The 26,338-nt window shown below is 44.6% G+C and overlaps 2 protein-coding genes across 2 annotated transcripts in view; one reads left to right on the forward strand and one right to left on the reverse strand.

Moving 5' to 3' along the window:
- ATP7A (ATPase copper transporting alpha) overlaps positions 1 to 17,069 on the forward strand; it is a 36,489-nt gene extending 19,420 nt beyond the window's left edge. The window contains exons 8-23 of the mRNA XM_070952176.1: positions 79 to 155; positions 313 to 538; positions 1,361 to 1,594; positions 2,601 to 2,692; positions 3,051 to 3,178; positions 3,552 to 3,706; positions 4,046 to 4,180; positions 5,601 to 5,795; positions 5,950 to 6,132; positions 8,551 to 8,764; positions 11,641 to 11,787; positions 13,093 to 13,235; positions 13,471 to 13,674; positions 13,995 to 14,112; positions 14,524 to 14,626; positions 15,219 to 17,069. Of these exons, the coding sequence (XP_070808277.1) occupies positions 79 to 155; positions 313 to 538; positions 1,361 to 1,594; positions 2,601 to 2,692; positions 3,051 to 3,178; positions 3,552 to 3,706; positions 4,046 to 4,180; positions 5,601 to 5,795; positions 5,950 to 6,132; positions 8,551 to 8,764; positions 11,641 to 11,787; positions 13,093 to 13,235; positions 13,471 to 13,674; positions 13,995 to 14,112; positions 14,524 to 14,626; positions 15,219 to 15,495 (2,631 nt within the window). The 3' untranslated portion in view covers positions 15,496 to 17,069. The remainder of the gene's footprint in view (positions 1 to 78; positions 156 to 312; positions 539 to 1,360; positions 1,595 to 2,600; positions 2,693 to 3,050; positions 3,179 to 3,551; positions 3,707 to 4,045; positions 4,181 to 5,600; positions 5,796 to 5,949; positions 6,133 to 8,550; positions 8,765 to 11,640; positions 11,788 to 13,092; positions 13,236 to 13,470; positions 13,675 to 13,994; positions 14,113 to 14,523; positions 14,627 to 15,218) is intronic.
- A 6,728-nt stretch (positions 17,070 to 23,797) lies between these two features.
- Positions 23,798 to 26,338, reverse strand: part of AMOT (angiomotin) — a 47,664-nt gene continuing 45,123 nt past the window's right edge. The window contains exons 11-13 of the mRNA XM_070951701.1: positions 25,821 to 26,053; positions 24,593 to 24,820; positions 23,798 to 23,979 (exon numbers count right to left, since the gene is read on the reverse strand). Coding sequence (XP_070807802.1) covers positions 23,879 to 23,979; positions 24,593 to 24,820; positions 25,821 to 26,053 — 562 coding nt within the window. The 3' untranslated portion in view covers positions 23,798 to 23,878. The remainder of the gene's footprint in view (positions 23,980 to 24,592; positions 24,821 to 25,820; positions 26,054 to 26,338) is intronic.

Here is a 26,338-nt window from a genome sequence, read left to right on the forward strand (position 1 = left end):
TTGCTGGTAGTATATGTTACTGATTTTTAGCTATGATCTGTGTGGAAATGTATATATTCACATTATGTCTCTTTCCAGAATCTAGGATTTAACGCTACATTGGTAAAGAAAGACCGATCTGCTAGCCACTTAGACCACAAGCAGGAAATAAGGCAGTAAGTCCTTTTTTGTGTTTATTTGTAGCTTTGCACATGTTTCCTGGAACATGGTTCCCCCCCCCCCCCCCATAACTATATACTGTCTTTGAAGTTGTACCTAACTTCTTAAGTTATGATGGTTTATTCAATATTACCTTGTCCGCTTATTACTTAGGTGGAAACGGTCCTTCCTTGTAAGCCTCATTTTCTGCATCCCTGTAATGGGGCTCATGATTTACATGATGGTGATGGACAGCCACATGTCGGCCATGTACAAGTCTTCTAACTTGACTCAAGAAGAAATAGAAGCACACCACCCATCAATGTTTCTGGAGCAGCAGATTCTTCCTGGGCTGTCAATTATGAATTTGCTCTCCTTTTTATTGTGTGTTCCTGTTCAGGCAAGTAGAAAGAGATGGCAGTCTTCATGTCATGCCCCAACTCCTTTTAGGGTTAGGGTTAAGGATTAATTGCAGTCCTTAATCTTGAAACACTGACCAAGTCTCTTTGGGAGAGGAAAATTCAGATTACTCTTTAGTGCTTAGGTAGAGCATGTGATTGTGTGGATTGTCATCGGAAAGTGCCAAGTGTCCAATAGGCATCGTCCTTTAAAGTTAACATTTGACTCTACTCTTTCATTGCTCCCTCCAAAAGACTAACCTAGAGGCAAACTTCATTTGTTAAAATAGTTTTCCTTTTCTATTCTTTTGGGAAAAAAGTCAAGAGTAATGTTTTTATCTTGACATTTCGAGCATCTCTGTCTACGTTTTTGTTACTGTCAGTATCATTTTCCCTTGACATACAGTGGGAGATTTTGCTTCCTGGTGAAAAACCTCTAGCACCACTAAACAAAACGCCACAATTGTTCTGAATTTTCTTCTGAAACCGAACATTTGTTGGGGGGCAGGTAAAGGAAAGGATGGAAGAAGCAAGGAGAAGATGGAAAATAAGGGTGGCTCTGTTAAATTTTGCCAGTGAGGCAGAGCAGCCGCACAAGAAAAGGTTCCCTTAGAACTCCCTAGTTGCTCTGTCGTGTGGCTCTTGGGAACCTGCTGCCTGCCTGCCAAGTCCAGGGTAGATGGGAGGTGTCTTCTTGAGATGCCCATGCCAAGAAGGAAGCACCTGGGCATTTTCTCCCGAAATTTAGCAATGAGTGAGCAGTTTTGCTCCCTGTTACCTGTGTTTCAGTGTAAATGTGCTACTGACATTTGCTCTTCTTACAGTTCTTCGGAGGCTGGCACTTCTACATTCAAGCCTACAAAGCACTGAAGCATAAAACAGCCAATATGGACGTGCTGATTGTTCTGGCCACGACCATCGCCTTCGTCTACTCCTTTGTAGTTCTTCTGGTTGCAATGGCCGAGCAGGCAGTGGCCAATCCTGTGACTTTCTTTGACACACCTCCAATGCTCTTTGTCTTCATTGCGTTGGGGCGCTGGTTGGAGCACGTGGCTAAGGTCAGGGCAAAAGAGCTCTTCCTCTGGTTCAGGTGGTGGTGGAGGGAAACAATGCTTTCAAATTACCTGCCATGTTCGGTGCTTACCTGTGCTTTGGGTATTCTTAAAATTTGGGTGTTATTACAAACATGTGTTTCAATTGAAGGGAATATATGTAACAATAATATAGTATTACACACACACACACACACACACAAAATACTAAAGCTCACAAAGCTGGCTGCCTCCCTCTCCTGCACCCTTTCTGCCTTGAAGAAGGCCTGGAAGGAGCTCAGTGGCTTTTGTGTGCATTCAAATGACTCCCAATTGGGCTTCCATCAAGCAGGAAGTGAAGGAAAACAAGGGAGGTGAAGGATCAGGCCATCTCCCTGGGTGCCACCTTCTAGGAACTTCAGCCCTCAAATTTGCTCAAACTGGAGGCCTGCAGCTTAATGAAAGTTTTTTTTTATCTACTAGTGGCTGGCATTAAAGGTACAGGTAAAGGTTCCCCTCGCATATACGTGCTAGTCATTCCCAACTCCAGGGGCCGGTGCTCATCTCCATTTCAAAGCCAAAGAGCCAGCGCTGTCTGAAGATGTCTCCGTGGTCATGTGGCTGGCATGACTCAACGCCAAAGGCGCACGGAACGCTGTTCCCTTCCCACCAAAGGTGGTTCCTATTTTTCTACTTGCATTTTTTACGTGCTTTCGAACTGCTAGGTTGGCAGAAGCTGGGACAAGTAACAGAAGCTCAGCCCGTTATGCGGCAGTAGGGATTCAAACCGCCGAACTGTGGACTTTTCAATCGACAAGCTCAGCATCTTATTTCAAACAAATGTCACACTCCTAAAAATAAATGCTGATGAAAGGAGAGATTATGCTTTCCGTGGAACTTAGATTTTCTCTTTCCTTGCTAGTTTGTGAGGAAACTCTTGTGGTTAAAGACTTTGTGCTTAACCGATGATTTTGATGCTTGCAATGCATTTCTATGGTGCTTTGAACGTAAAACACTTTTTAATCTTTTTTAGGGTAAAACATCGGAGGCCCTTGCGAAGCTAATTTCACTACAAGCAACAGAAGCAACTATTGTTACTTTGGGTGCAGATAATATCCTCATGAGGTATTTCCAGTTCTGTGGTGGCTTTTTAATGAAATATTTATATGCTGCAGTGCTTCATCCCCTGTAATTTCCTTGTAGTCTTTACATTTGTACTGCACCACTGCATGCATGCTGTTCAGTGTAAATTATAAATATTTGTAAATGAGAGAAGAGTAGCAACCTGACTTGAATTTCATATAAACTCCCCAAAACATAATTTCAGCTGGGGATTTCTTTACATTACTCTAGCCTCCTGCAGATGAAGAAGACTTTGGACAGGAATTTAAAAGAAAAGGGAGTTCTGTTGTTCAGGATTTAACAATCTGAACTGCTACATGGATTCCATCGCTGAGTCTTGACTGTTCTGATTTCTCTGCAGCGAAGAGCAAGTGGATGTTGAGCTAGTTCAGCGGGGTGACATCGTGAAGGTGGTCCCAGGCGGCAAGTTTCCCGTGGATGGCCGAGTGGTTGAAGGACACTCGATGGTAGACGAATCACTTATCACAGGCAAGCCGGAATGGGTTTTCATGGGCCCTAGACTCCGGGCTGGGGAGAGAGATTTTTTTTTTTTTTTAATTTGATTTATATGCCGCCCTTCTCTGGAGACTCAGGGCGGCTTACGATGCGTTAAGCAATAGCCTTCATTCTTTTGTATATTTTATACAAAGTCAGCTTATTGCCCCCACAAACTGGGTCCTCATTTCACCTACCTTAGAAAGGATGGAAGGCTGAGTCAACCTTGAGCCTGGTAAGATTCGAACCTGCAGAAATTGCAGGCAGCTGTGTTAATTACAGGGTGCATTAAACCACTGTACTACCAAGGCTCTTGTCAAATTGTCAAAGAGCGGCCTCTATTTTGTTTTGTTTCTGATCTATATAGGTGAAGCGATGCCGGTGATGAAAAAACCTGGAAGTTCAGTCATAGCAGGTTCGATTAATCAGAATGGATCCCTGTTGATCTCGGCAACCCATGTTGGGTCTGACACTACCCTCTGCCAGATCGTAAAGCTTGTGGAAGAAGCTCAGACATCAAAGGTATTCAGATGAACACCTTTAGGTTTCTCTCCTGTCTGACGGCCGTGATTCTAGACAGCAAGTGGGTAGCTTAAAGTTATTTGCAGTATATGGCTATGTAACATGCCAAACTGGTCTATGCAGTGAGATTTCAGCAAAATTCTGTGTCTCCTTTTTTTTTTTTTTTTGGCCCTGCCAATAATTATAGCATCAGCAAAGTATGAGTTAAATACCCTTTCTCACTAAAAATCGTGTATGTTATTTATTACAAATCTGCAGGCTAAAACCCAAACCAGCTCAGCCTCAAAAAAGACTTCTAGAATTAATGTTGCTTCTTTTTCTCTCTTTCCCTTGCTTTAGGCACCAATTCAGCAGTTCGCTGACAAACTGAGTGGCTATTTTGTTCCTTTCATTGTTGGTGTTTCTGTGATTACACTTCTTGCTTGGATTGTGATTGGCTTTGTCAATTTTCAAGTGGTAGAAACCTATTTTCTTGTAAGTTTCTTTCCTTTCGTTTTTAATTTTTGTAAAGCAATGACCCGCAAAATCTAATTAACCGAAAGATTTCCTTTTTTGCTATTGTTCATATTCTCTATATTATGTATGATAGATTAATTTGAATTTAAATAGCAAAAAAAAAGGAAATACGATTCAGATGCATTGCTTCATAGAGTGGTGTTTTTAAAATGTTGCTTTGCCTGCATTACTTGCATTTACATTTTTGCTGATTTTTGCCCAATATTTAAATGTGATTTATGATTTTTTTTTTTTTTTTAATTTGATTTATATGCCGCCCTTCTCCGGAGACTCAGGGCGGCTTACAATGCGTTAAGCAATAGCCTTCATTCTTTTGTATATATTTTTATACAAAGTCAGCTTATTGCCCCCACAAACTGGGTCCTCATTTCACCTACCTTAGAAAGGATGGAAGGCTGAGTCAACCTTGAGCCTTGGAGAGATTCGAACCAGCAGAAATTGCAGGCAGCTGTGTTAATAACAGGGTACATTAACCACTGTACCATCAAGGCTCTGATTATCTTCTAAATGCTGATAATCGCTAATAAAGTTCCCTGAAGATGTGGCTGGAAAACACCACGCTTAAAAGGAGTCAAGAAGAAAATGATCTGTGCTTGCACAAAGGAACTCTTATTTTATAGGTCTCAGAGCGGGAAAGGGCCCTTTTGACCATCAGTTGATCACCTGCTTAATGAAGAATAAATTGTATACAGAGGCAATGCAAACTCACACTTTCTGTGATATATTTTAATGCTGGATCACAATGTTTAGTTGTATTCATGGTGATTATTGATATGCTTACTATTGTACCTTCCTTTATGCAGCCTTTGGAAGTTGCAGCAGGAGGTTGAAATGTATTCCTTGAATGTTTCTCTTTGCTGACATTCGGTGTCTGACACTAGTCTGATAATTTAGTGGCCACATTGGCCTATGAGGCCACATTGGTCCTTGTAGGCCTTTGCTGTAGGGGAGGTAGCAGAGTCCTGAAAGTCTTATCAGAATTTTCCTCTGCCACATCAAGGCAGAGTTATTTTGAGTTTGTTTCCCACACTTTCCTCTTTCTGTGTTGCTGTTACTTCTCCCTTTACTGTTTCATAACCTTCTACCCCCTCCCCATGACAAGAACTGCATTCTTTCACACATACACAGATGATATGTAAAATCAAGACATTAGATTCACACTTCACACAAATCTGTGGTCAATTGAATAAATTACAGTTGGCTGGGTTAATGCAAAATGCTAAACTATACACCCTATTTATATGCCACAACTGATGAGTTCCCATATTATATTACTTTGAAGCCAAAGAAACCACATTTAAGGCAGCACGTGACCTCATCAAACTGTGACTTTCTTTAAAATAAGTGCCCATCCAGTCGTCTCTCTGTGTGCCAACAGGGCTATAATAAGAGCATTTCCAAAGCAGAGGTCGTGATCCGCTTTGCTTTTCAAGCCTCCATCACCGTGCTGTGTATTGCCTGCCCTTGTTCCTTGGGATTAGCAACTCCAACTGCTGTGATGGTGGGAACTGGCGTAGGAGCCCAAAATGGCATCTTGATCAAAGGCGGAGAACCGCTGGAGATGGCACACAAGGTGAGAAAATGGAATGTCCTTTTTGGTTGAGTGGCAGAGGCAAAAAGGTCTCACCTCTTACCTTTGTCCAAGAACGTTATGAATCCTCCCCACAGACTATTTGCTGCTGTTTACAACTCTAAAGTTCTGTGGATATTCTGTGGGTGTTTTGCAGGTAAAAGTTGTGATGTTTGATAAAACAGGAACCATCACCCATGGAACTCCAGTGGTGATGCAGATGAAGATGCTAGTGGAGAGTAACCGGATACCACGCAAGAAAGTCTTGGCCCTGGTGGGAACAGCGGAGAGCCACAGTGAGCACCCTTTAGGAGCAGCAATCACAAAATACTGCAAACAGGTAGAAGAGCAGATCGCAGAACGTAGAATCCTAGGGCTGGAGGGGAACTCGGGGGGGGGGTCTCTGGGCCAACCCCCTGCTTAAGGCAGGAGACCTGATGCCATCTCGGTCGAATGGTTGCCCAGTCTGTTTTTGAAAACCTCCAGTGATGGAACCTTCACAACTCTGGGAGTCAAGTCTTCTATTCATTCATTGTTCTCACTGTCAGAAAATGTTTCCTTAGTTCTAGGTTGAATCTCTCTTTAATGGATTTCCACCCATTCCTTCTTGTCCTGCCCTCCGGTCCTTTGGAGAACAGGTCACCCCTTTCGTCTCTGTCAGAAGCCCCTCAAGTCCTGGAAGACAGTTATCACGTCCCATCTAATCCTTCTCTTTGCCGCTAGAGATACCTATCTAGGTCCTCAAGCATTTGTCATATGATTTAGCCTTCAGATCCTTTATCTCTTTTGTCGGGTCTGTTTCTTTTGAAAATTGATTATTTATTTATAAGAAATTTTCCATGGCCACCCAACTCACTTTCAGCGACATGGGTAGCATACAGAGATAAAAGCCCAATATAAAAAACAATAAAAAGCAATCCTCCCCCCCCCCAAAAAAAATCTGACAACAATAATCAGTCAATCAAACAAACCCCTTGATGGGCTCCATCCCACTCTGGGTTCCTCAAGCCCATTGGCAAAATCAGGGCTTCAGAAGAGTGTCAAAGTTGGGAGCAGTCTAATCTCTGCAGGGATGAGAGTCATGGCCCCATCGGAGCCCAGTTCAGAGGAGAAGGAGGGGCAGTTGGAACTAAGAGGCATCTGCCGGGGATGGCCCGAATCCCTTGGCATATCTAGAGAGGCCGGGGAGTGAGGATGATGCTGTCCCAGGCCCCTTAGGCATTGGGGGAGGTGGTCGACTGAATGGGGAGCTACCTGCCCTCAAAGACACGGGAGGATCGGCTGCTGACTGGCAGTGCTGCTGAGAGGCAGCAGATCCCCTCTGAGGAGGCACAGAGAGCAGAGCGTAGGCAAGCCCAGAGAAGGGCTGCAAGACTGCTGGGAAGGAGGTCGCCCCAAGCCTTCTCACAAGGAGGGACTTAAGGAGAAGCCGTGGGGAGTTAGTCTTGGCCAGGCACAATTGTTTGTTTTGGCTTACACTAATTCTTCATAACCCTTTGATACGGATTTCAGGCCCTTACTGGTATCTCTCTTCCCAACATGGAAGATGAGAAAGGGATAATAATCAGTGGGGTTGATGAATTGCGTAAGCCTTTCTGTTACATATTTGCACCCGGGAGGCAACCCTTGATGTAGATTGTCCGGTCTACAGATTGCTGATTCTCTTCCTCTGAGAAGTGAGTCACCAATCAGCCCCACGTGCTTTTTTCTCTTTGGGGAACTCGGTGGACTCTTCCTCTTTGTGACCGTCTGAGCCACTTTTCTTCCTATTACGGAGCACTTGATGAAGAGCTGACTGCAGCTGTCTGTGTCTTTCTTCCAGGGGAGGATATGAAATTTTTCATTTCCAGTCAATGAAATTGTTCGACAGTCTTCTTGAGGTTTTTTTTTTTTTTTTTTTTGTCCTCTGAGTGACATGATGCCATTGGTCTTCCTTTAGGGTTTCATTTTTCCTTGTAGTTGTTTCTTCTTTGCTGCATTTAGTTTGAATACAGAGTTTCCGAATAATTCCTCAATCTCACAGATGAAACTAAGAGTGGCTAGACATGCCTTTTAAATCGGTGGTCCCCAAACTTTGTGGCTTGGCAGTCTGGCTGGGGTGGTGGTGGTGGTAGAGAGGAGAACTAGGCCACACGAGCAACGGGCTGGCGTGCACGCGTGGGGGTGCCTACCAGTCTGCACTCACACAAGTTGAGCTGTGCACGCTCCAGCCAGCCATTTGCATGGCCTAATTCGGCCTGGGGGTTGGGGACCCTTTCTCTAAACCTTCCACTATCTCCTTTAGCAATCCAACGAGTTTGCTACTAAAGTATTCAGATACTTGGGGCATATAATTCAAAATTGCCTGCAGATGTCCCTCTTGGAGGTCTTCATTCCTCATGTCCTCCAGATTTGGGAAGACTTATTATTGCTTCAAGCACCCCTATATTTTATTCCCACATTTTACATTGGAGCCGTGGTGGTGCAGTGGTTAGAATGCAGTATTGCGGGCTAATTCTGCTGACTGCCAACTGTCGGCAGTTTGAGCCTCACCAGCTCAAGGTTGACTCAGCCTTCCATCCTTCTGAGGTGGGTAAAATGAGGGCCCAGATTTTGGGGGGCAAGAGGCTGACTCTGTAAACCACCTGTGAAGCGGTATATAAGTCTTAAGTGCTATTGCTAGTGCTATTGGGATCTGGATGTGGAACTCTTGTTTCAGATGATGGTCCTGGTTTTGCCCAGGTGAGCTTATTGTTATGTGGTCCTTTCGTGTCTCTAGGAATTGGATGCAGATATCCTTGGGACGTGCACTGATTTCCAGGTGGTGCCCGGCTGTGGTATTAGCTGTAAAGTTACCAATATTGAAGCCTTACTCCGCAGCAAGAGTGAAACTGTGGAAGAGACCAATGTCAGGAACGCTGCCCTAGTGAGCATGGAGGAGAAGGCTGAGCCCCTCATGCAGCCAGCTTTGATCATCAATGAGCAGGTGCCAGGTGAGTCCACGTGTGACATGCATGTCTGGTAAATGGGAGCTTGTGTTCCTGGCAAGGATTTGGCTTCTGGAGAGAGGAGGGGGCCCCAAAACCAACAAGTTCCGTTTTCTGGACTGGCCTTGTAAGACAGCTGTGTGGTAACGCTTCCTCATTCATTCTGTGTTAATTCACAGCCAAACCCAACCATGTGAATAAAATGTTCCTTTGTTGCCCCAACTGGAAGCTGCCTAGTGGGCAGGGATTTACACTGCTTCAGAGATTCTGCTTTCCAGTTGGCACACGGACAGTACATTGCGATGCCCATGAAATAGCCTGCTTTATGTAATTGGAGTACAAGAGTTGAAGGGATCCTTTTGTGTGTGTGTGTGGGGGGGGGGTTGACAGTCCAATTTGAAGACCCAGAAAGCAAAGGACAGTTGGGCAGGATTATCTTGTAGCTTTTCCTGGGCTTTACTGGCCCACATGTTCTGAGAATGGGATTTACTTTGGGCTTCATTTTCCAATTCTCATGTAGAAGAAGATTACTCCTAGGCAGAACTGAAAGTAAGGTGTGTTCAGCCCTGTGGCAAAGGGGAGAAATGCACAATCCCCAGGCCCATGGGGGCTCTTTTTTCAAATTTTAAATGATGATCCAGGCCAGGGGTCACCAACCTTTCGGACCTCAGGGACCATTAAATTCATAATTTTAAATCCTGCAGACCACTAATATGATCTGCCTAATGACCGGCTGGGTGGGCATGGCTAGGTGGTCATGTGACTGGGTGGATGTGGCTAATTCAGTGTCACTCATGTTGAGGGGCGCCTCGCCAGCCTCTACTCACCCCTCTCCTGCCAGCCACTCCTCGCCTCCCCACCAGGGCTCCTTAGGGCCCCAACTGGAAGCAGTTGCTGGAGCTAAGCAGCCACCATGAGAAAGAGTTGGCAAAACAGCTGGCTCAGTTCAAATTGGATCTGGCCGAGAAGGAGGCTCAGCAGAAGCACCTCACTGAGGACTAGGAGCATAGGCTTTCCAAGCAGAGGGAAGACCTGCGGGAGTGCAAGACCAGGTACCGGCGCCTGGAGGCTCAGCAGGCTGAGATGGTCAGCCAGTTCCAGGCCATGATGCAGTCCTACTGGAACAAGGCTCTCCGGCTCTTTGCCACCAGTGGCATTTCCCTCCAGCCTTCGCCCAAAACCCCCCACCAGGAGGCCAAAGCAGACCTCCAAGTCGGAATTTCTGCCCCCCTCCGACCCACACAAAAAGACCCTGAAGGGGGAGACTCTCTGCAGCAACACAAACATTCATTGCACGTATCCGGCCCAGGGGCCGTAGTTTGAGGACCCCTGATTTAGTGCAATAATAAAAATGCAAATCATTTTTCTACGGACCACCAAAATTTTCTCATGGACCACCAGTTGGTGACCGCTGATCCAGGCTATTGTCTTCCTTACCACCTTTCTAAGACTAGTTTATTCTGTGACTGTTGAAGCAAATGCGGTTGGCTTTGCAGAATGGGATGTTCAGTAGCTTCCAGGGGCTTTCCTTTCATTCTGCAGATGGGAGGGGCAGCTGATTTTTTTGGAAGACAAGGAAGTTCACATACATGGAAACGTAATTAGGCATAAGATGGCATCAGTCCAACCAGAGACACATTGATTTTTGTTTTTATTCACTGGCTCTAAGCATATTTATGGACAATCATGTGCTCAGGTAGTTCTGGTCTCATTCATTCCTTAGCGAGAAAGGAATAAAGATTCTTAAAAACTTGCCATTCGTGAGCAGGGCCATTTATTATTTAATAAATATCAGTAAGAGTTTGGTAGCATCTTTTCCAATTAACATATTATTTAAAAAGCAGAAACTTTTGTGAGCTGCAGCTTCCTTGATTAGATAGAATAATTAGACTGATGTACGGGTTAAATGATGATGAGATAGGGAGTAGAAAGGAAGAAAATGGTTCAGTGATGAAGATTCAGGATGCATGTGAGACTTTATCAATTAACTATTGTATAAAGAGATTTCCTAAGATAGCGCAGTGTACGTGAGTTCAGCAACCTCTCCCTCAATTATTAATGCTTCTTCCCCCCCCCCCAATAATGGGATCTTTGAGCTCTGCTATGGGGTGTCCTGAGAGATTGAAATGGCCCGATGCTACTTTGTCCTTGTTTTGAAACCTTGTTTTGATGACTATTATTCCTTTTGTGCATCTGTTGTGAGGTATACCTTATGAACATCAGTAGTACCTGTGAGACAGATCTAGGGGTCCTCATGGTCCACCCCTGCATGGGAGCCGGGGGTGTGCTACAGTTTTCCAAAAGAGCCAATGCAGTCTTAGATTGCATTAACAGAAGGACAGCATCAAGATCACAAGAAGTGAGAGTACTTCTGCATACTGCGCTAGTAAGGCCACACCTGGCACATTGCAGCCAGTTCTGGCCACCACAATGCAAAAAAGATTCTGAGACCCGAGAAAGAGTGCAGAGAAGAGCAACAAAGAGGATTAGGGGCCTGGAGGCTACACTGTACCATGGGTAGCTAAGGGGACTAGGTATGTTTTGCCTGATGATTTATCCTCCAAAGCATCTGAGGACACAACAAAAAGCTGCGGTGGAAGCTACTCAGGGAGGGATCCAACCTGGAACTGAGGGGAATCTCCCTAACAGGGAGGACCGCTAGTCAATGGAACCGATTGCCTCCCAGGCTTGCAGGAGCGCCAATATTGGACAACCGTTAGTCCAGGATGGAAAAAGGACTGATTCTAAATCCCATATCTTTGAATAACGTTCATTAGCCTGAAAGGGTGCAACATACTTCAGATTTTTGGCTGCCCTTCACGAACACTGTTCTTAGTGTTAAATTGATCCTCTTTTTTGGATAATGGAAGTTCTCCTTCCAGACACATGGACGTCGCACAAATATTCTGTCCTCATTGGAAACCGAGAGTGGATGTCTAGGAACGGCCTTCTTCTCAGAAGTGATATTGACGAAGCCATGACGGAGCACGAACGCCGAGGCCGCACAGCAGTTCTTATAGCTGTGGATGGTAAGTTTGAGGATCGGGCTATTCAGTATTTTAGTTGGAAAAGGCCGAAAGGACATGTAACCGGATGTGTTGAAACAGTTGGGCAGGATAGAAATGTTCATTGATTTTATTGCCAAAATTATTATTGCCAGAGATGCACCTCATAACAATTCTAAATAATGAATAAAACTCCAGAGAATTTCTGAATGTCTATTTAGGTGTGTTTATTGCATTTACAATAAACATAAATGCACAATCATTTGGCAGTCTAAACTTAGTTAACCATTGTCATTGACTATTTCTCTCTTAATTACTGCAAATATATATACTATCCAATAGTCTTGCCTTCAAATATTCAACAAAGTTGTTTCAATACCAGATGGTCAGCAAATAAATTTAATAAATAAATAAGTAAATTTATTCTTACTAAACTCTTTTAGAAATAATAAAATATTCTGTTTGTTTCATTGGAATTTCAATCATATGTTGGCCTAAATTGAATGCCACAATGAACCAGGGTTAAGCTTAGCTTGGATTCTTGCTTCCATTTGCTTAAACAAATGTCGGTTTATTCTCTGTGAAGGTGTGTCATGATGTGCAAATTGCGCCCTCCCTAGACATATACACTATCATTTCCCGTGAATGTATATTTCTAAAGACTGATTTTATGGATGTGTGATTTTTTCACATTTTTCCTGCAATAAAAAGCTGAAATAATTATTAAGTTTGACACATTTATTTTGCCTAAAAATGAGAAATCTTGCCCCCTCTTGATTCTTCACTGCTGCCCCTGTCTCAGCCCATTTGTGGATCTGTACCTTGTTTCAGTATTTACAATTGCAAAAAGAGTGAAGTAGCCCTTGAGCCTCCATTGGCATCTTGACTGGTTCTGGGGCCTGAAGCAAGGCTAAGCAAGACTTTTTTCTCTCTTAATACTAACCACATATTTGACTTTAAGTAATTTTGGTTCCTGGAAATCCTTCATATCCTTCATATAAGTGCAAATCATTCATATAAATGCAACAAGATATATTTTTAAAATTTATGATCTTCCAATGCACCTTTGTTGCTACTTTGTCAGGCTGTTGTTTGTAGTCAGCCTGTGTGATCTTGTAGCAACTAACCAAGTGGACAATTTTTGTACTCTTTAAGCTTATAGGCTGCCTGACTCAAAAATTGTGGTTAGATCACAGCAATCAACACACTGATTGTTTTACTGTAATTTACCAATATAAGATAAAAACACGACTAAGTCAGTTTAGGCAGGAACATAAGGGAAAAGTAGGTCTTTTCTGGAGGCATCACGGGAACACGTTTGTCTCCTAGGGGAGTTGTGTGGCCTAGTAGCCATTGCTGACACCGTGAAGCCCGAAGCGGATCTTGCTGTGCGGACTCTGAAGGGGATGGGTTTGGAGGTGGTTCTGATGACGGGGGACAATGGCAAAACCGCCAGGTCGATTGCTTCTCAGGTAAGCTCCTGGATTCCTGAGGGTTTCCTGGACGCCTCCAAGGCTTCACCATGCAGTCGGTTTATGGCATATTTTCATTTAACGTATCTTGGTGCCCTCACTGGTGACTGGAGATAGGCCTTGGGAAGACCAGAGCCTCTTGAAAGGGGACCTTGGCTCAACCTGATTCTGGAGCCCGGTGCTGCCCCGGTGTGCGTCCTTTGGGGTTTTTCAGCCTTCTCTCTTTTGCTTTTAGGTTGGCATCACAAAAGTATTTGCCGAGGTGCTCCCCTCCCACAAAGTTGCCAAAGTGAGGCAACTGCAGGAAGAAGGGAAACGGGTGGCTATGGTGGGCGATGGCATCAATGATTCCCCAGCCCTGGCCATGGCTAATGTTGGCATTGCCATCGGCACAGGCACAGACGTGGCTATAGAAGCAGCTGATGTGGTTTTGATCAGGGTAAGTTGTGCGGTGGAGGGGAAGACTCTGCCATGGATTTGTGCATTTCCTTTCTGGAATTGAGAGGAAAAGCTACGGGGGAATCCGAGGGGCTTGGTGGAAGGGGCCCAGGAGGACTCCTTCAGGGAAGGGGCCTTACGGGTTGTCCAGCCTGCCCCCTACGTTCTTTGGTCATATGTGCACTTTCTAAAATGGTCCAGTGGTGTTGAGTTAGCTGAGGTCCAGAAAGGGATGCAGCTTCATTAAGTTACCAGGAATCTGAAGCGTTGATTGATAGAATTAATCCTGTTAAGTAATTTCTGAAACAACATATTTTGCAGAATGATTTGCTGGATGTGGTGGCAAGCATAGATTTATCACGGAAAACTGTTAGAAGGATACGGATCAACTTTGTCTTTGCTCTCATATACAATCTTATTGGTATTCCTGTCGCTGCAGGTATGTAGCATTTCTGGGTGTTGAACTGCTGCGTGGTGTCCTCCACAAAAGGTCTCTAAATGTATGTGCACAGAGCTAATCGGTAAAGCAAAAAGCTGCAGGAAATGATACCTGAGAAAAGAAGCATTAAGAGGGACATCAAATTCCAGAGTTTCCTCCCATTTTGCTTCAGTTAGTTTAGGGAGAGAAAGGAGGAATTCTTGAGTTTAGTCAGACATAATAAATTTGGGGTAAGAAATTTCTTCTGTGCAAGTGGCTTCCTAAATCCCCTCTTTTCAATTTGGGTTCTAGTTTCTCCCCTACCTCTCCTCCCCCCCCCCCCCCAGTGACAGGAAGTAGTTGTGAAAATGCTTCCCGCTCCGTGTCTTTGAGTTTCGGCGCTCCTTTGAACTCTGGCGTGCTTGGCCCTAGGTGTCTTCCTGCCGATTGGTTTGGTTCTGCAGCCTTGGATGGGCTCTGCAGCGATGGCGGCCTCCTCTGTGTCCGTTGTGTTGTCTTCTCTGCTGCTAAAACTGTGAGTAGCTCTGCAGGCAGGAGGGGAGGAGCCCCACCGGGTGCCTTGTGCAGGAGAGAGAGGGTGAGGGGCTCCTTTTGGGGGGATCTCTGTGAGCGAAAGGCCACCCAGGGCCTGGCCTTTCGCTAAATGAGGAGGAGAAGCCAGGATCTTTGTAGTTGCTGGCCTTCCTCGTGGGCCACATCCTGTCGTGAGAGGGCTGGATGTGGAGGATGGGGAAGTTGCTCTCTGGATGGGCGCTGGTGGGTGGATGAAAGTGGAGCTTTAGGAGGAGCTGAATGCAAGACCACACAAAGCAGGCTGGGATCAGAAGAGGCCTTCTCCTGGGGGGGGGGGGAGGGAACCATGCTCCCTTCACAGTGCTCTGGGCAAGGAAAGCTTGTAATAATGTCATATTAAACAAAAGGTTTAGTAAACGATATGCTTAAAGCAGGTAGGAAAATGTTTTGAGGCTACAAAGCCATAGCCAGAGAAAGTGCCAGAAAGGTCAGCCTCACACATGGGGCTCCCGGGGCTGTAAGGTCTGGCTCGGCAGTCCCTGGCTCGAGTTTTCATGAAACCACCCACCAATCTGGCCTGTGTTCCCCTTTAGTTATAAGAAGCCCACCTGCGAGAAGTACGAGCGCCATGCCCGCACCCAGGTGAGGTGCAAGAGCGCGTCAGAAATCAGTGTCCATATTGGGATCGACGATGTTGGACCAGGGTCTCCGAAACTGAGCCTCATGGACCGAATTATCCACTACAGCCAAGCCTCCATCAGCTCCCTCTTCTCCGACAAGCACTCCCTCAGCAACATTGCCCTGAGCGAGCCCGACAAGCATTCGCTTCTGGTTGGGGATTCCCGGGAGGAAGACGACACGACCGTCTGAAGAGGTGGAGCAGGGCCAAGGGGTCGACTCCCCCCAGGGAGATCAGCGTGTTCTACACTGTTTTGCCCCTCTTAGCAGCCAGAACGGGACAAAAGATTCCAGAATGGAGCAGAACCCGGAGCTACAATACTGAGTTGCTTTTCAAGTTGATTTCTTGGGGAAGAAGTCAAAATAAGGGTATCTTCTGGCTGCTACCAGCAGGTCTTGATGTTATTTCCCCATTTGCCAAAGAAGCGTGCCTTACTTCTACTCCACCCAAGCAGAGGCATTCTCAGGAAAGGCCACGTCTGGAGCTGGGAAAGAAAAAGCAGAGCGGTCCTTCTTGGCCAACCCTGGACCGGACCCTCCTCCTCCTGAGGGCCCTGGTCCTCCATCTCATCTGTCCCGCTCTCACTTGTAGCTTGTGAAGAATGCCGGAACAGACTCTGTTGGTCAGCAGGAATCAAAGCTGTGCCACCCCTTTACACTCCTCAAGTTTCTCCCCTTCTTGTTTTGTGTGGGAGTCCAGCAAAACCAGCTCTTCCTTTTTCCTCTGAACATCGTCCAGACCCCTAAAGACCTGAGATTGCCACTTGCCTCCCTGTTGTGCTCATGGGTTTCTATCATGTTAGCTGAGAGGGTCCAGAGGCAGGGGGCTCTTGCACCCTCCTCCCTCCAACAGCTGCCTTCAAAGGACAAGATTTGGCTTGATTGCGAACAGCTGCCTGGAGAACAAAATGGGCCTTGCAGATGCCTTGTTGCTTTCCTAATTTTGAATTAGTGAGAATTGCAAGAATTAGCCCTGAAAGATCAGGGCTTTTTACTTGATCATGGACTTGTCTTCATTTAAAGTGGTGAGATACACCTATCAGGATCAAAGTTCATGAAAAAAACGGTTTACTTAATTTTCAGTTCGGTTTAAGTCACCCAATTTAGGCATTTTAATACCCCTTTGGAATACCCAGCTGGAGAAACAGCGCCCAAGCCACAGCTTTTCAAAATCCTTCCTCCTCTTTTAGCCCTCTGGGAGTGGCCTCTGGAAAAAAAGGGGGTGGGGGGCTCAGAAAATGGCAGGGATTGTGCTGACAATACACAAAGAAAGAACTGCAAACTTCTTCATAGCTTAGTGAAAATCCACTTCCAGGGCTGCCTTGCACTATTTATTTATCTTTCCTGGGAGTTGCACACAAAAACCATCCTCCGTGCCCCGTTGCATCCACTAAGGACTCCAAGAGAGGGTGGGAAGGAAGATTGTGTCCAGGGAGAATTAGACATTTCCTCCCTTCCCGAGCCTGCTGGAAGCGAGTTTTCACTATCCAGGCCCTGCTTCTGCTCTTAGCTGATCAGGTTGTTAGGAAACGGGGCTCCTGCCTGGCGTACCCCTGCCCAAGAGGGCCCTTTCCGGATGGCTGTGGATTGTGGCTCCCGATATCCACAGCTTTTCTCCTCCTCCTTGCTGGCCAAACCCTCAGAGCGAGAGGGGCCCATGACAGGAGCAGCCCTCAGCTGGCCCAGGCTGTGGGGGAAGAGCAGCATGGATGCTTTTGGGACGGAACAAAGTTTGGGCTTTTTAAATGTATATCAAAAATCCTGTTCACGGAGCGGGGCATGTTATTATATATTAATGTAAGTAGTAATATGCCTCAACGTAGTCAGGTGAATAGTATGACATAGTATGAAAACTGCAAATTCACCTGGTGAATTGAATTCCGTCGTTTCATCCCTTTTTTTTCCTCAATCTCTCTTCTCCTCCAGTTCTCTGCCGTCTTGGCATGCCTTGGTAAGGTGGTTATTGGTTATTCCTGTTTGTGAATAAGGTTTTATACTTGACTTTGTTTCAAAGAACCAAAAGTTGCTTCTTTGCTTTGAATGTGCAATGCTCATCCCAAAATGTAAAGTCCCTTTCCTGCCTCAAGCACACCTGTTTATCAGGATTCTTAAATGATCAGATGTCAGCCAAACAGCTTCAAAAGCAGATTTTAGAACAAGCTTTGCATTTCCTTTATATGTATTTATTTTGGTTATTTGCTTCTGCTAGCTCCATGTATTTGAAACATGTTTTTCTGATTTATTTAAATTATTAGACAAAGTGTATATGCAGCCATATATGCAAGTCAGGATTTCCTTCCCGTTTTTTAATCTGGCTTTTAAAAAGTCCCTTCTCTTTCCCTTCCCAGCTGGTGTCCACTTCTTTTAAAATACTGCGCATCCGTATCTCCCTTTGGTCTCCACCTGTAGGCATTTCAGGCAGGACCTTTTTTTAAAAAAAAATTTAATGCTGAAGAAGGTGCTTCAGGGAGGCCGGGGTTAGCGATGGCGCTTTTAATGTCCTTTAGCCTCTTAGATCTTCCAAGGCAGCCTCCAGCCTCTTAAAATGCACCGGATTTGCTTCCCATCGTTCCTGGTTCCTGACATCGTCATCTGGCCTCATCCAGCAGCATGGCTGGTTATAATGCAAGCTGCAGTCCAAGCATTTTTGCAGGCTCCCCAAATCACAAAAGGGGGGATGCTTCCAGAGCAGACTTCTCGCTCCAGCCATCATTCAGACCAAAATTTTGGTCATAAGTAATGACAGTCATAAATTGAGGCACCCATATGACCTAACCCACTTTTTCAATTGTTTTTAAAGCAGTGATTGAGGGAGTCACATGGTTGTTAAATGAATCCATTCTCCTGAATGGACATTTTCCCAAAAAACATTGCAAATTGCAGTCACATGACCATCGGACACTTCAGCCAGTTGGTTGCCAAGCACCCAAAATGAAGTCATTTGACGGTGGGTGGGTGGGTGGGGTGTCTGACATTTTATGACAGCTGGTAGTGCTTTACAGTTGTAAGTCTTACTGGTCACAAGCCAAGGATTACCTGTATATCTTATGCAAACATACTTCAGTGCATCCAAAATTAAAATAATGCAGAATTGGTTTTATTGCATTTATGATGGGGATTTCTGAAGATTTTTATGTCTGTTCTGCATATTCCATGGTGGCAGACATTTTACCTGCTGCTGCTCCTCCCAGTCTTGTTAAGGAGGCCCATCGGAGACAGACACCGTTGGCCAAACGTTTTGGGTAAATTGAGAAAACAGCCAAGAGTCGTTCTTCAGAGCCCTTGTGGTGATCAGAATTATCCTTCACAAATGAAGGCAAATGCCTTTCCCTTTTTCTCCACTTTGAAAAATTAACTGCGTGGGGTTGTTTTCTAAAAAAGCTAGAACTGTTTTTGCCTCTTTGCTTCCTGCAGTCAAAAGCTGAAGTCCCAGATCTGCTGATTCCATTTTCAGGAACCAGTCCAAGGTCGTTGAAAGAAAGCTAAAAAGAACTTTAAGCAATCGTGTGCAATATTAGTTTATGTGGAGCATATGTCATGGTCTTCTCAAGAATGTGCCTTCACTTCTATAAATGTTATTATGCTGGAACATTAAATGATGTGTTAAATTTTTCTTTTAATGATACTTTCTGCTTAGAAAAATATATTGTAGCTAAATATTCTCTTCCGTCAGAATTATTTATTGCATTCTTGAACATCGTCTCCTTTCATAAAATAAAGGAGGATTGAAAATCAGAGTGTCCAGTGATCTGCCCACCCAAGCTCCTGGTTGAAGTACTTCGGGCACTGCCAAGGCGGAATGGCTCACGGTTAGATAGTAAGGAAATCTCACCTGGAGCAATTGGATGAAATAGGCTTCCATATTCATTTTAACCCCCTTCTTTCTGGTTATATCTCGAGCAGCTCTGAACAATTCTGCCTCTTCTCCATTTCAGCCCTTCAGGTTATCAGGAGCCAGGGTGGCACAGTGGTTAGAATGCAGTACTGCAGGCTACTTCTGCTGGCTGCCTGCAATTTGGCAGTTTGAATCTCACCAGGCTCAAGGTTGACTCAGCCTTCCATCCTTCCGAGGTGGGTAAAATGAGCACCCGGATTGTTGGGGAAAAGAGGCTGACTCTGTAAACCGCTTAGAGGGGGCTGTAAAAGTACCGTGAAGTGGTATATAAGTCTAAGTGCTATCATGTCTCCCCAAAGTATTGAGAAAAGGTTGAGCATGTCCAATGCCTCCGACTTGTGGAGGGCCACAAATTCTCCACCAGAAAGACACCCCCCCCCAAATGTCCTAATAGGCTTCTTATCTCTTGTAAAGAGACCCAACAATGCAGAAATATTGCTCAAGAAAAGAAACATCAATATTTCAGGTTTCTGGCCATCTTTATCAAAATCAGCTCATACCTATAGATGGCCCTTGGTGAACAATAGTAATTGGTACGGGAACTCCATTGTTAAGTGATGCGATCTGAAGAGTGTTCCACCTTATCTATTTAGTTTTTTTTCTCAGAATAGCACCAATATTGCTAATACTTTTCCACTCAAAGGTATAGGAAGTGCAACCTGGAGTTTCCTTGCAAGCAAGAACTGGATGTTCTGGGAACTGACGTCTCCATGCACCAGAAAGTTTGCTGTTTGAGGAAAGCCATTCCGTCTTGTATCGCTTGCACATAACAATTTATCCAATGTTATTAAACACTTACTATTCACAGAGCTGAATTTCTTAAAGGAGCAGAACACAGTTTGTCAGAGACCAGGTTAATGCATCATGAAATTATAGTATGGTTTAGTTTCCATACTGTGTCTTGTGAGCTCAGCTATTATGCTTTTTAAACAATTGCACTGAGCCATAAAAAAGTACAAGTCCAGCCAACTGTGGCTTAATGAAGAAAATATTATTTGGAAAGCTCTTAAGTTTTCCCTTCTAACCGATACATTCCAAGTTAATATACTGTATACTGATAAAGGGGCAATCGCGATTTCAACGCAGTCAGTCCCTCTGAAGTGGTTTCTTCTCTGCTTGAAGATAGTCTCACATTTAGGTCACAGGATACTTGCAAGACTGAGAGTAGGACCGACTCACTTTATTCCACAGGTGGCAAGTAAGGCTCTTGCTGGTGTAGTCAACACCACTTAATGGTCCAGTCCATCCAGGCTTCCCAGTACACAAACAGGGAAGGGAGAAGACTGAAAGAAGTGTTTCGGTGGTTTAAGAATACGTGAGGCTCATTAAGGCCAAACTTCCGGCCTCCTGCAGTGTGGTGGCACCAAAGGAACTAAAATAGCCTCCATGGGCATGAATTCTATTGAACTTGATAGGATCTGGACTGCTAGGGTCTGCCTGCATTTGAGAATTGATGACAGCTATCATCTCTGGAAGAGCAGACTCAATTTAAAGGAGGGAGGGAGGGAGGGATCAGTGATGGTGGCTGGCCTTCTGAATGCCTCTTTTGGAAACAGGATTGTCTAGTAACTATTCAATTTAGCAGCAGTTACTTTACTCTTGGGAATGAAGCGCTCTTTCCTGTTAAATCTGTTTAATTCTACAAATGACCAAGTTTGCACATCATCTTGAGTCATATTTTGTGTGTGTACCCAAATCATTGTGGATTGTTAACTATGGTTGATGAACAGTATACTGTGCAAGCCTATCTAATGGTGAATTTTTCCCCCAATAGATCATTATTACCCAAACCAAAATTTAACATAACTTGCAAAGTGCAACAATTCAGCCACTTCTGAATCTTTGATGCAAGATTAGTATTGGGTGGTGTTTTTCCAGTTGAGAGAAGGGGGGTTGTCTCCTCAATCAGAACTTTGGCAGAGAACAGATATTACCACTTCACCTGGATCCAAGGGGGTGAATTCAACTATCCACTGCCAGAAAATTGTGCCATTCTCCACGGCCTTGGTCCAAATAGGGGTGAGGGGACATGTGTAGCTGATACTAAGATTGGAAGGACCTTAATCAGATTCTCCTCCTTTGCTGTCAAGCAGCCCCCTGGAGCTTAGCAAGGGAGAGCCTCCCTGCTACAGGCATGCACTGCTCGCTAAGAGTAAACTGCTAGAATGTCGTCCTTTGTGCTTTGCCTAAAGGCAGACTCACAAGAGAGGGCAACACACATGGAGCATGCCAACCAACCATGGCAGGGGCGTGGAGGGGGGGGGGGCTTAGCCTGGATCATACAGATTGGCACCGTTCCTAACTCGATGTTGCCCTAGTATGGTTGGGACGCCAGCTCTTGCCATGTCCAGCTCTTGCTCCCAATGCATCTGAAAGGCAGGGAATAGGCGAAACTACCCAGAACACCAGAGGGTGTTTTTGTTTGGCTACTTAACTGCTAGGAAGGAAAAAAAACAACAACCCACTCCAAGCATTTTCTGAAAGAGAGAATTTTCTTCATACTGTAAATACAGTAGAGTTACAATTATCATGAGAACTACATTCTAGACATTGACACAGATTCCTACACAGGTACAGAGGAAATATATAGTTGCACCAAGCAAAAACAAAAAACAAAACCAAAATAAAAGACATTCAACAGCCACATCTCCACATGTTCATGAGCAAAGAAATTGGCATTTCCCAAACAGCTCTGCATTCTGGCACCTCCAGGCTCACAGGACTGTTTCTCGTTGGATAAAAACTGCAGGGGGAAAAACTACATAGCTTTCCATTACACAACTTTGTATATCCTTGTTTCTATTACCCGAGTTCATGTTAAACTCTTAGTCTAAAGTTTGGTTGCTGCCCAAACCCAAGGGGAGTTGGCTCATTTCCACCAGAAATGATGGGTACACCCCAACTCCTTCAAGGATCCTGTATGATCCACCATCTGGATTCTCCTACCAGGTAAAGCAAGAAGTCTCCAGAAGAAAAGGCACAGCTATATGACCTCTAGGCTCCCTGATTGCAAGGAAAAGATTGCCGCTTGTACGAGCAAAGCAAAAGCTCAGTTTTCTTAAAACACAGCAAATGTTGGATGCTTAAGGCACTTCTCAGGAGGAAGAGGGTGTGTTTCAAATGCTAACAGAGTTGTGCAAGCTGTCATGTGCTTTGGCCTTCTCCAATTTAATATTCTGCGAGTACTGCAAAAAAAGACGTCTGCTAATTTAAGGAGAATTACCTCCCCTCACCCATTCCACTCTAATGTAAATGTAGAAATGTGGGGTATTTAGCAGGACATGACCCCCTTCCCCCTTTCTGACTCCTTGAGGGGATGCCAAGAAAAGCACCTAATGCAACAGGCTGGCTCTTAAAAGGATCCTTCTCAAGAAGAGTCAAAGGACATTTGGCTTAATCCAGATGTACAAAGATTACAAAACTTGCTCTTCGCTTTATAGTGAAGTCCCCCAACTTAATATACATCGATCTGGGATCTATCTGGACAGTGATTATCATGTAAATAAATGTTCTTCTACTAGAAACTAAATGTAATCACTACAATGTACTTCTGCAGTGTTGATTACCCCAATGTACAAAATTTACTAAATTGTGTAGCTGGAAGTATGGGCTGGGGAACAGAAAACCCTGAATTTTAATATCTATTATTTTATTTTATTGTGCAGAAAGGAGCATTTCAGAAAATGACAACTGTTTTTGAACCACCTTTTATTATTTCTGAAAATACTGTCCCTGCTGTAAATATTGCCTCGAGTAAGGCACTAAATCATAATATACAAGGATTCAGAGATACAGTCAAACCATTTGGGAATGAAAAAGTGGAAAATGGAGCACAAAAAAGAAAAAAAGAGAGAGGCCGGGTTTCATAAAGAATCCCCTCTTCCGTGTCCAGAGAGGGCCTCAAACCCTCCATCGAGCCCGTCTGGTGGAATGACGTGGCTTCCTCCGGACTGAACAGGATCCGTGCAGAAGAGGCTCCTCTCAGGCTTCCTCATCCGAAACTGGACACTGGATATTATTCCTTATTATGATACATGAAAATGACACCCCCTAAAACTCATCAGACAAGACAGGAACATTAAAGAAAAAAAAAAATCTAAGTGCAGGCACATTGTGAAAGTCTTTTTGTCTGGATTTTTTTCTCCAGTTCTGGAATGTTTCACAAAAATGGGACATTCATCTTAGAAGGAAAACATGGGAGAGAAAGTTTCCTTCCACCTCTTGGAGGCTCAAAGGTTTTGAGGAAACCAGAAACTTTGGGAAATTTAATACTCAAAACACGGCAGCACCATTGCCCGTCTCCTGCCAAAATGGTGGACCTGGGCTTGGAAAGGCATTATGGGTATCCAGAGAGCTAACAAATTTCTCTTAAATACAAACTTTTTGAAAAATATTGTAATTTTAAAAATGTAGTGCATTTAAGACCTTGGTTTACTTTCATCCAGCTGCTACCAGATCCAGTAATTAAAAAAAAAAAAAAAAAAAAGGTAAGGAAAACAATTCTTAATCTAGTTTAATAATTTTGGAACAAATTATAAGTTAAGCTATTCATAACTTTGAGAGTAAATTATATACACAAATAACAAAAAAAAGGTTCCTTTATGAGACAGTTAACTGTAATTTCTATCTTAAAAAAGTATCTGAAGAAATTTTTCTTGCTATGTCTTCAGCATGTTCTTTTCAGATAAGATACTCCACCATTTCGGCATCTTTGAGGTCCTGCCCCAAATTCTGAGGTGGGTTTTTCCTTTCTAGGGTGCTGGAATGGAAAATGGAGCCATCTGCAGGTAAGGGGAGAAGAAGAAGGCAAAGTGTCACCATGATTAAACGTAAAACGGATGGTGAGAAAAATACTCTTGAAATCAACCGGCAAAACATTCGTCATTTGACCCTTTTAACATGAACGCCAATTGTTGGGAAGAGATGGTCAAAATGGGTGTGGCTTTACTTGATCGCATGCAAAGCGCCTGCGCGATGCGAACCGGTGGTGAAACTGGTTAGAACCCACCACTGGTCCACAGCATTTCGCTGGTTGTCTAATTTAGTCACTTTGTCAAAGAATGAAGTAAGATTGGTTTGGCCTGATCTGTTTTTAACAAACCCGTGTGGGAAGGGCAGAGAGTTTGGTCGGAAGAGGTTTGAGACGGCTCCCCACCCCCCATGAGTTCTCAGAGTCTGCCTTTAACGATGGAAGTCGTTTGCATTAGTTTGGCAAGATTTCCGTCTACAGGCGAGGAACAATAAAGGAAAGTGCTTAGAAGAAACTTTGTGTGCCTCTCTCTGTGTTTGGGCCTGACTTCAGGCAGTTTTGGGCTGCAGGACCCAGCAGAGGAGGAGGAGACACTGGCCGTGTCCAGTGCTGGAGACCCAACTGAGAGTAACACCCCTCCGTACCTGATTTGTCTGCCCCATAGGCCAGATTCACCATTGGGAGTCTCCCTGGCGTGGGGGGCGCAGGGGAGGAGGCAGGGGCCTTGCTCTGCTCACTGCCCCGGTCCGTCTGAGTACTGCAGTCCCGGCTGCCCGTTTTGGAGTGCACCGAGAGCAGCGGCGTGGAGGGAAGAACCGGTGAAGGGGTGGAAGGGATGGACTCCGAGCGGCATTCTGTTCCCAGCAGAACACCTGGCAGGGAAGAGGGGCAGGTGGTTACTTGGAGGTTGGCTCTGCCATGGGCCGGGGCCTGGCTGCTAACTCTGCCCATTCAACCCTCCAGGGAAGCCACTTTACCAAGCAAGTGTATGCAGGATTGAGAAAGGAAGAAGGATTTGCACCTGCCGGTTGTGTAAATTGCAACCTGCAAGCAGAGCTGAATTCCACATCGGCAACCTATAAGAAGTCAGGCAGCCATCAATCGAGCTTTAAGCCTCATTTTTATCCTCATAGCCTGTCAACTTATCCTTAACTTTCCAGATGCCACTGCCAGAAGCCACTTTCAAAATGTAAATCTTGCAAATAGCATCATTAAAAACATTATGGGGAATAGGAAAAAGATCAGTAGCAATACAGGTTAAGTTACAGATTACACCACTCTCCATGTAATTATATACATAGATTCCTTCTCCTTTTAGGCTTTTTTACTTGATTAACAAAAAATAGATGTTTATTGGAAAAAATTAAGTATGTGTAAATTTGGAACAATTTACTCAATCTACAAGGAACAAAATTTTGTAATTTGTGGCCAATAAAAGCAGGTAGATCTTCCCTTCGGCTGCCAGAGGTCCCCATGTCCCAAATGACAGATCGGAGCCCCTGTGAGGGCAGTGCAACATTTCATAGCAAATCATGATAATGGAAGTTAGAAACTAAAAATTTCCTTAATGTTTTCAGCACATTTTTTTGTGTGTTTGGTGATTTTAATCAAATATTACTTATGCTCCAAGATCAAACCTATTAGGAGATTGATCTTTAAATAATAAAGCAGTGAAGGTACTGGCATTCAGCTGCGACAGTTAAAAGGCCTGTAAAAATCATTTCCTTTTTTGTTAAAAATAACTCTTCTGCTTCTCCGGTTAACCTTTCCTCAATAAAATGCAGAGCACTCCCTGTGTAACTCTTGCAATTTCGACTTATTGATGACCTTCTTCCCTTTGGCTTCTCTATTCAAAGGGGAGGAAAGAGTCACCTAAGCTGCCTTTCCAGCTCTTCTCCTCCCGCTTGTCTTCCAGGATGGGGGTGCTGCTGAGTGTGGAGGAGTGGGAGAGCAAGCCAGAGCCAGCGTTGGAGATGGAGATGAGGGACTTGGCTGGCCGCATGGAAGACAGCTGGTCGGTCTTGCTGGCCTCCTTCCGGGACCGCTGCTGAAGGACCTTGATCATGGCGTCCTTCTCAATGATCTGAGCGTGAAGAGTCTTGATTCTGAGGCGGGAGAAAAGAACAATCTCCTCATTTCAGTCACCCCCCTGTTTTTCGGGCTATACAAGCTCTCCCAAGGATTCAGAAAATTTTGGATCTATCAGCTAGCTGGCCAGACGCCTGCCGCCCTGCCTCCCTGCGGTACTCTAGACCTCCAGGCCTGCTTCTCTCGATCAGGAAAGCTGCAGATTCAGACGTCAACATCCAAAGAGTGGAAAGACGATGTGGAAGGCCCTGAATATGCTGCACTGGTGTGTAAGCAACGGGACCTTCCAAAGAAGCCCTGCC

Source organism: Pituophis catenifer, unplaced genomic scaffold, assembly GCF_029215685.1.
Source record: "Pituophis catenifer annectens isolate HBS135680 unplaced genomic scaffold, rPitCat1.0.hap2 SCAF_11, whole genome shotgun sequence".
Lineage (NCBI taxonomy): Eukaryota > Metazoa > Chordata > Lepidosauria > Squamata > Colubridae > Pituophis > Pituophis catenifer.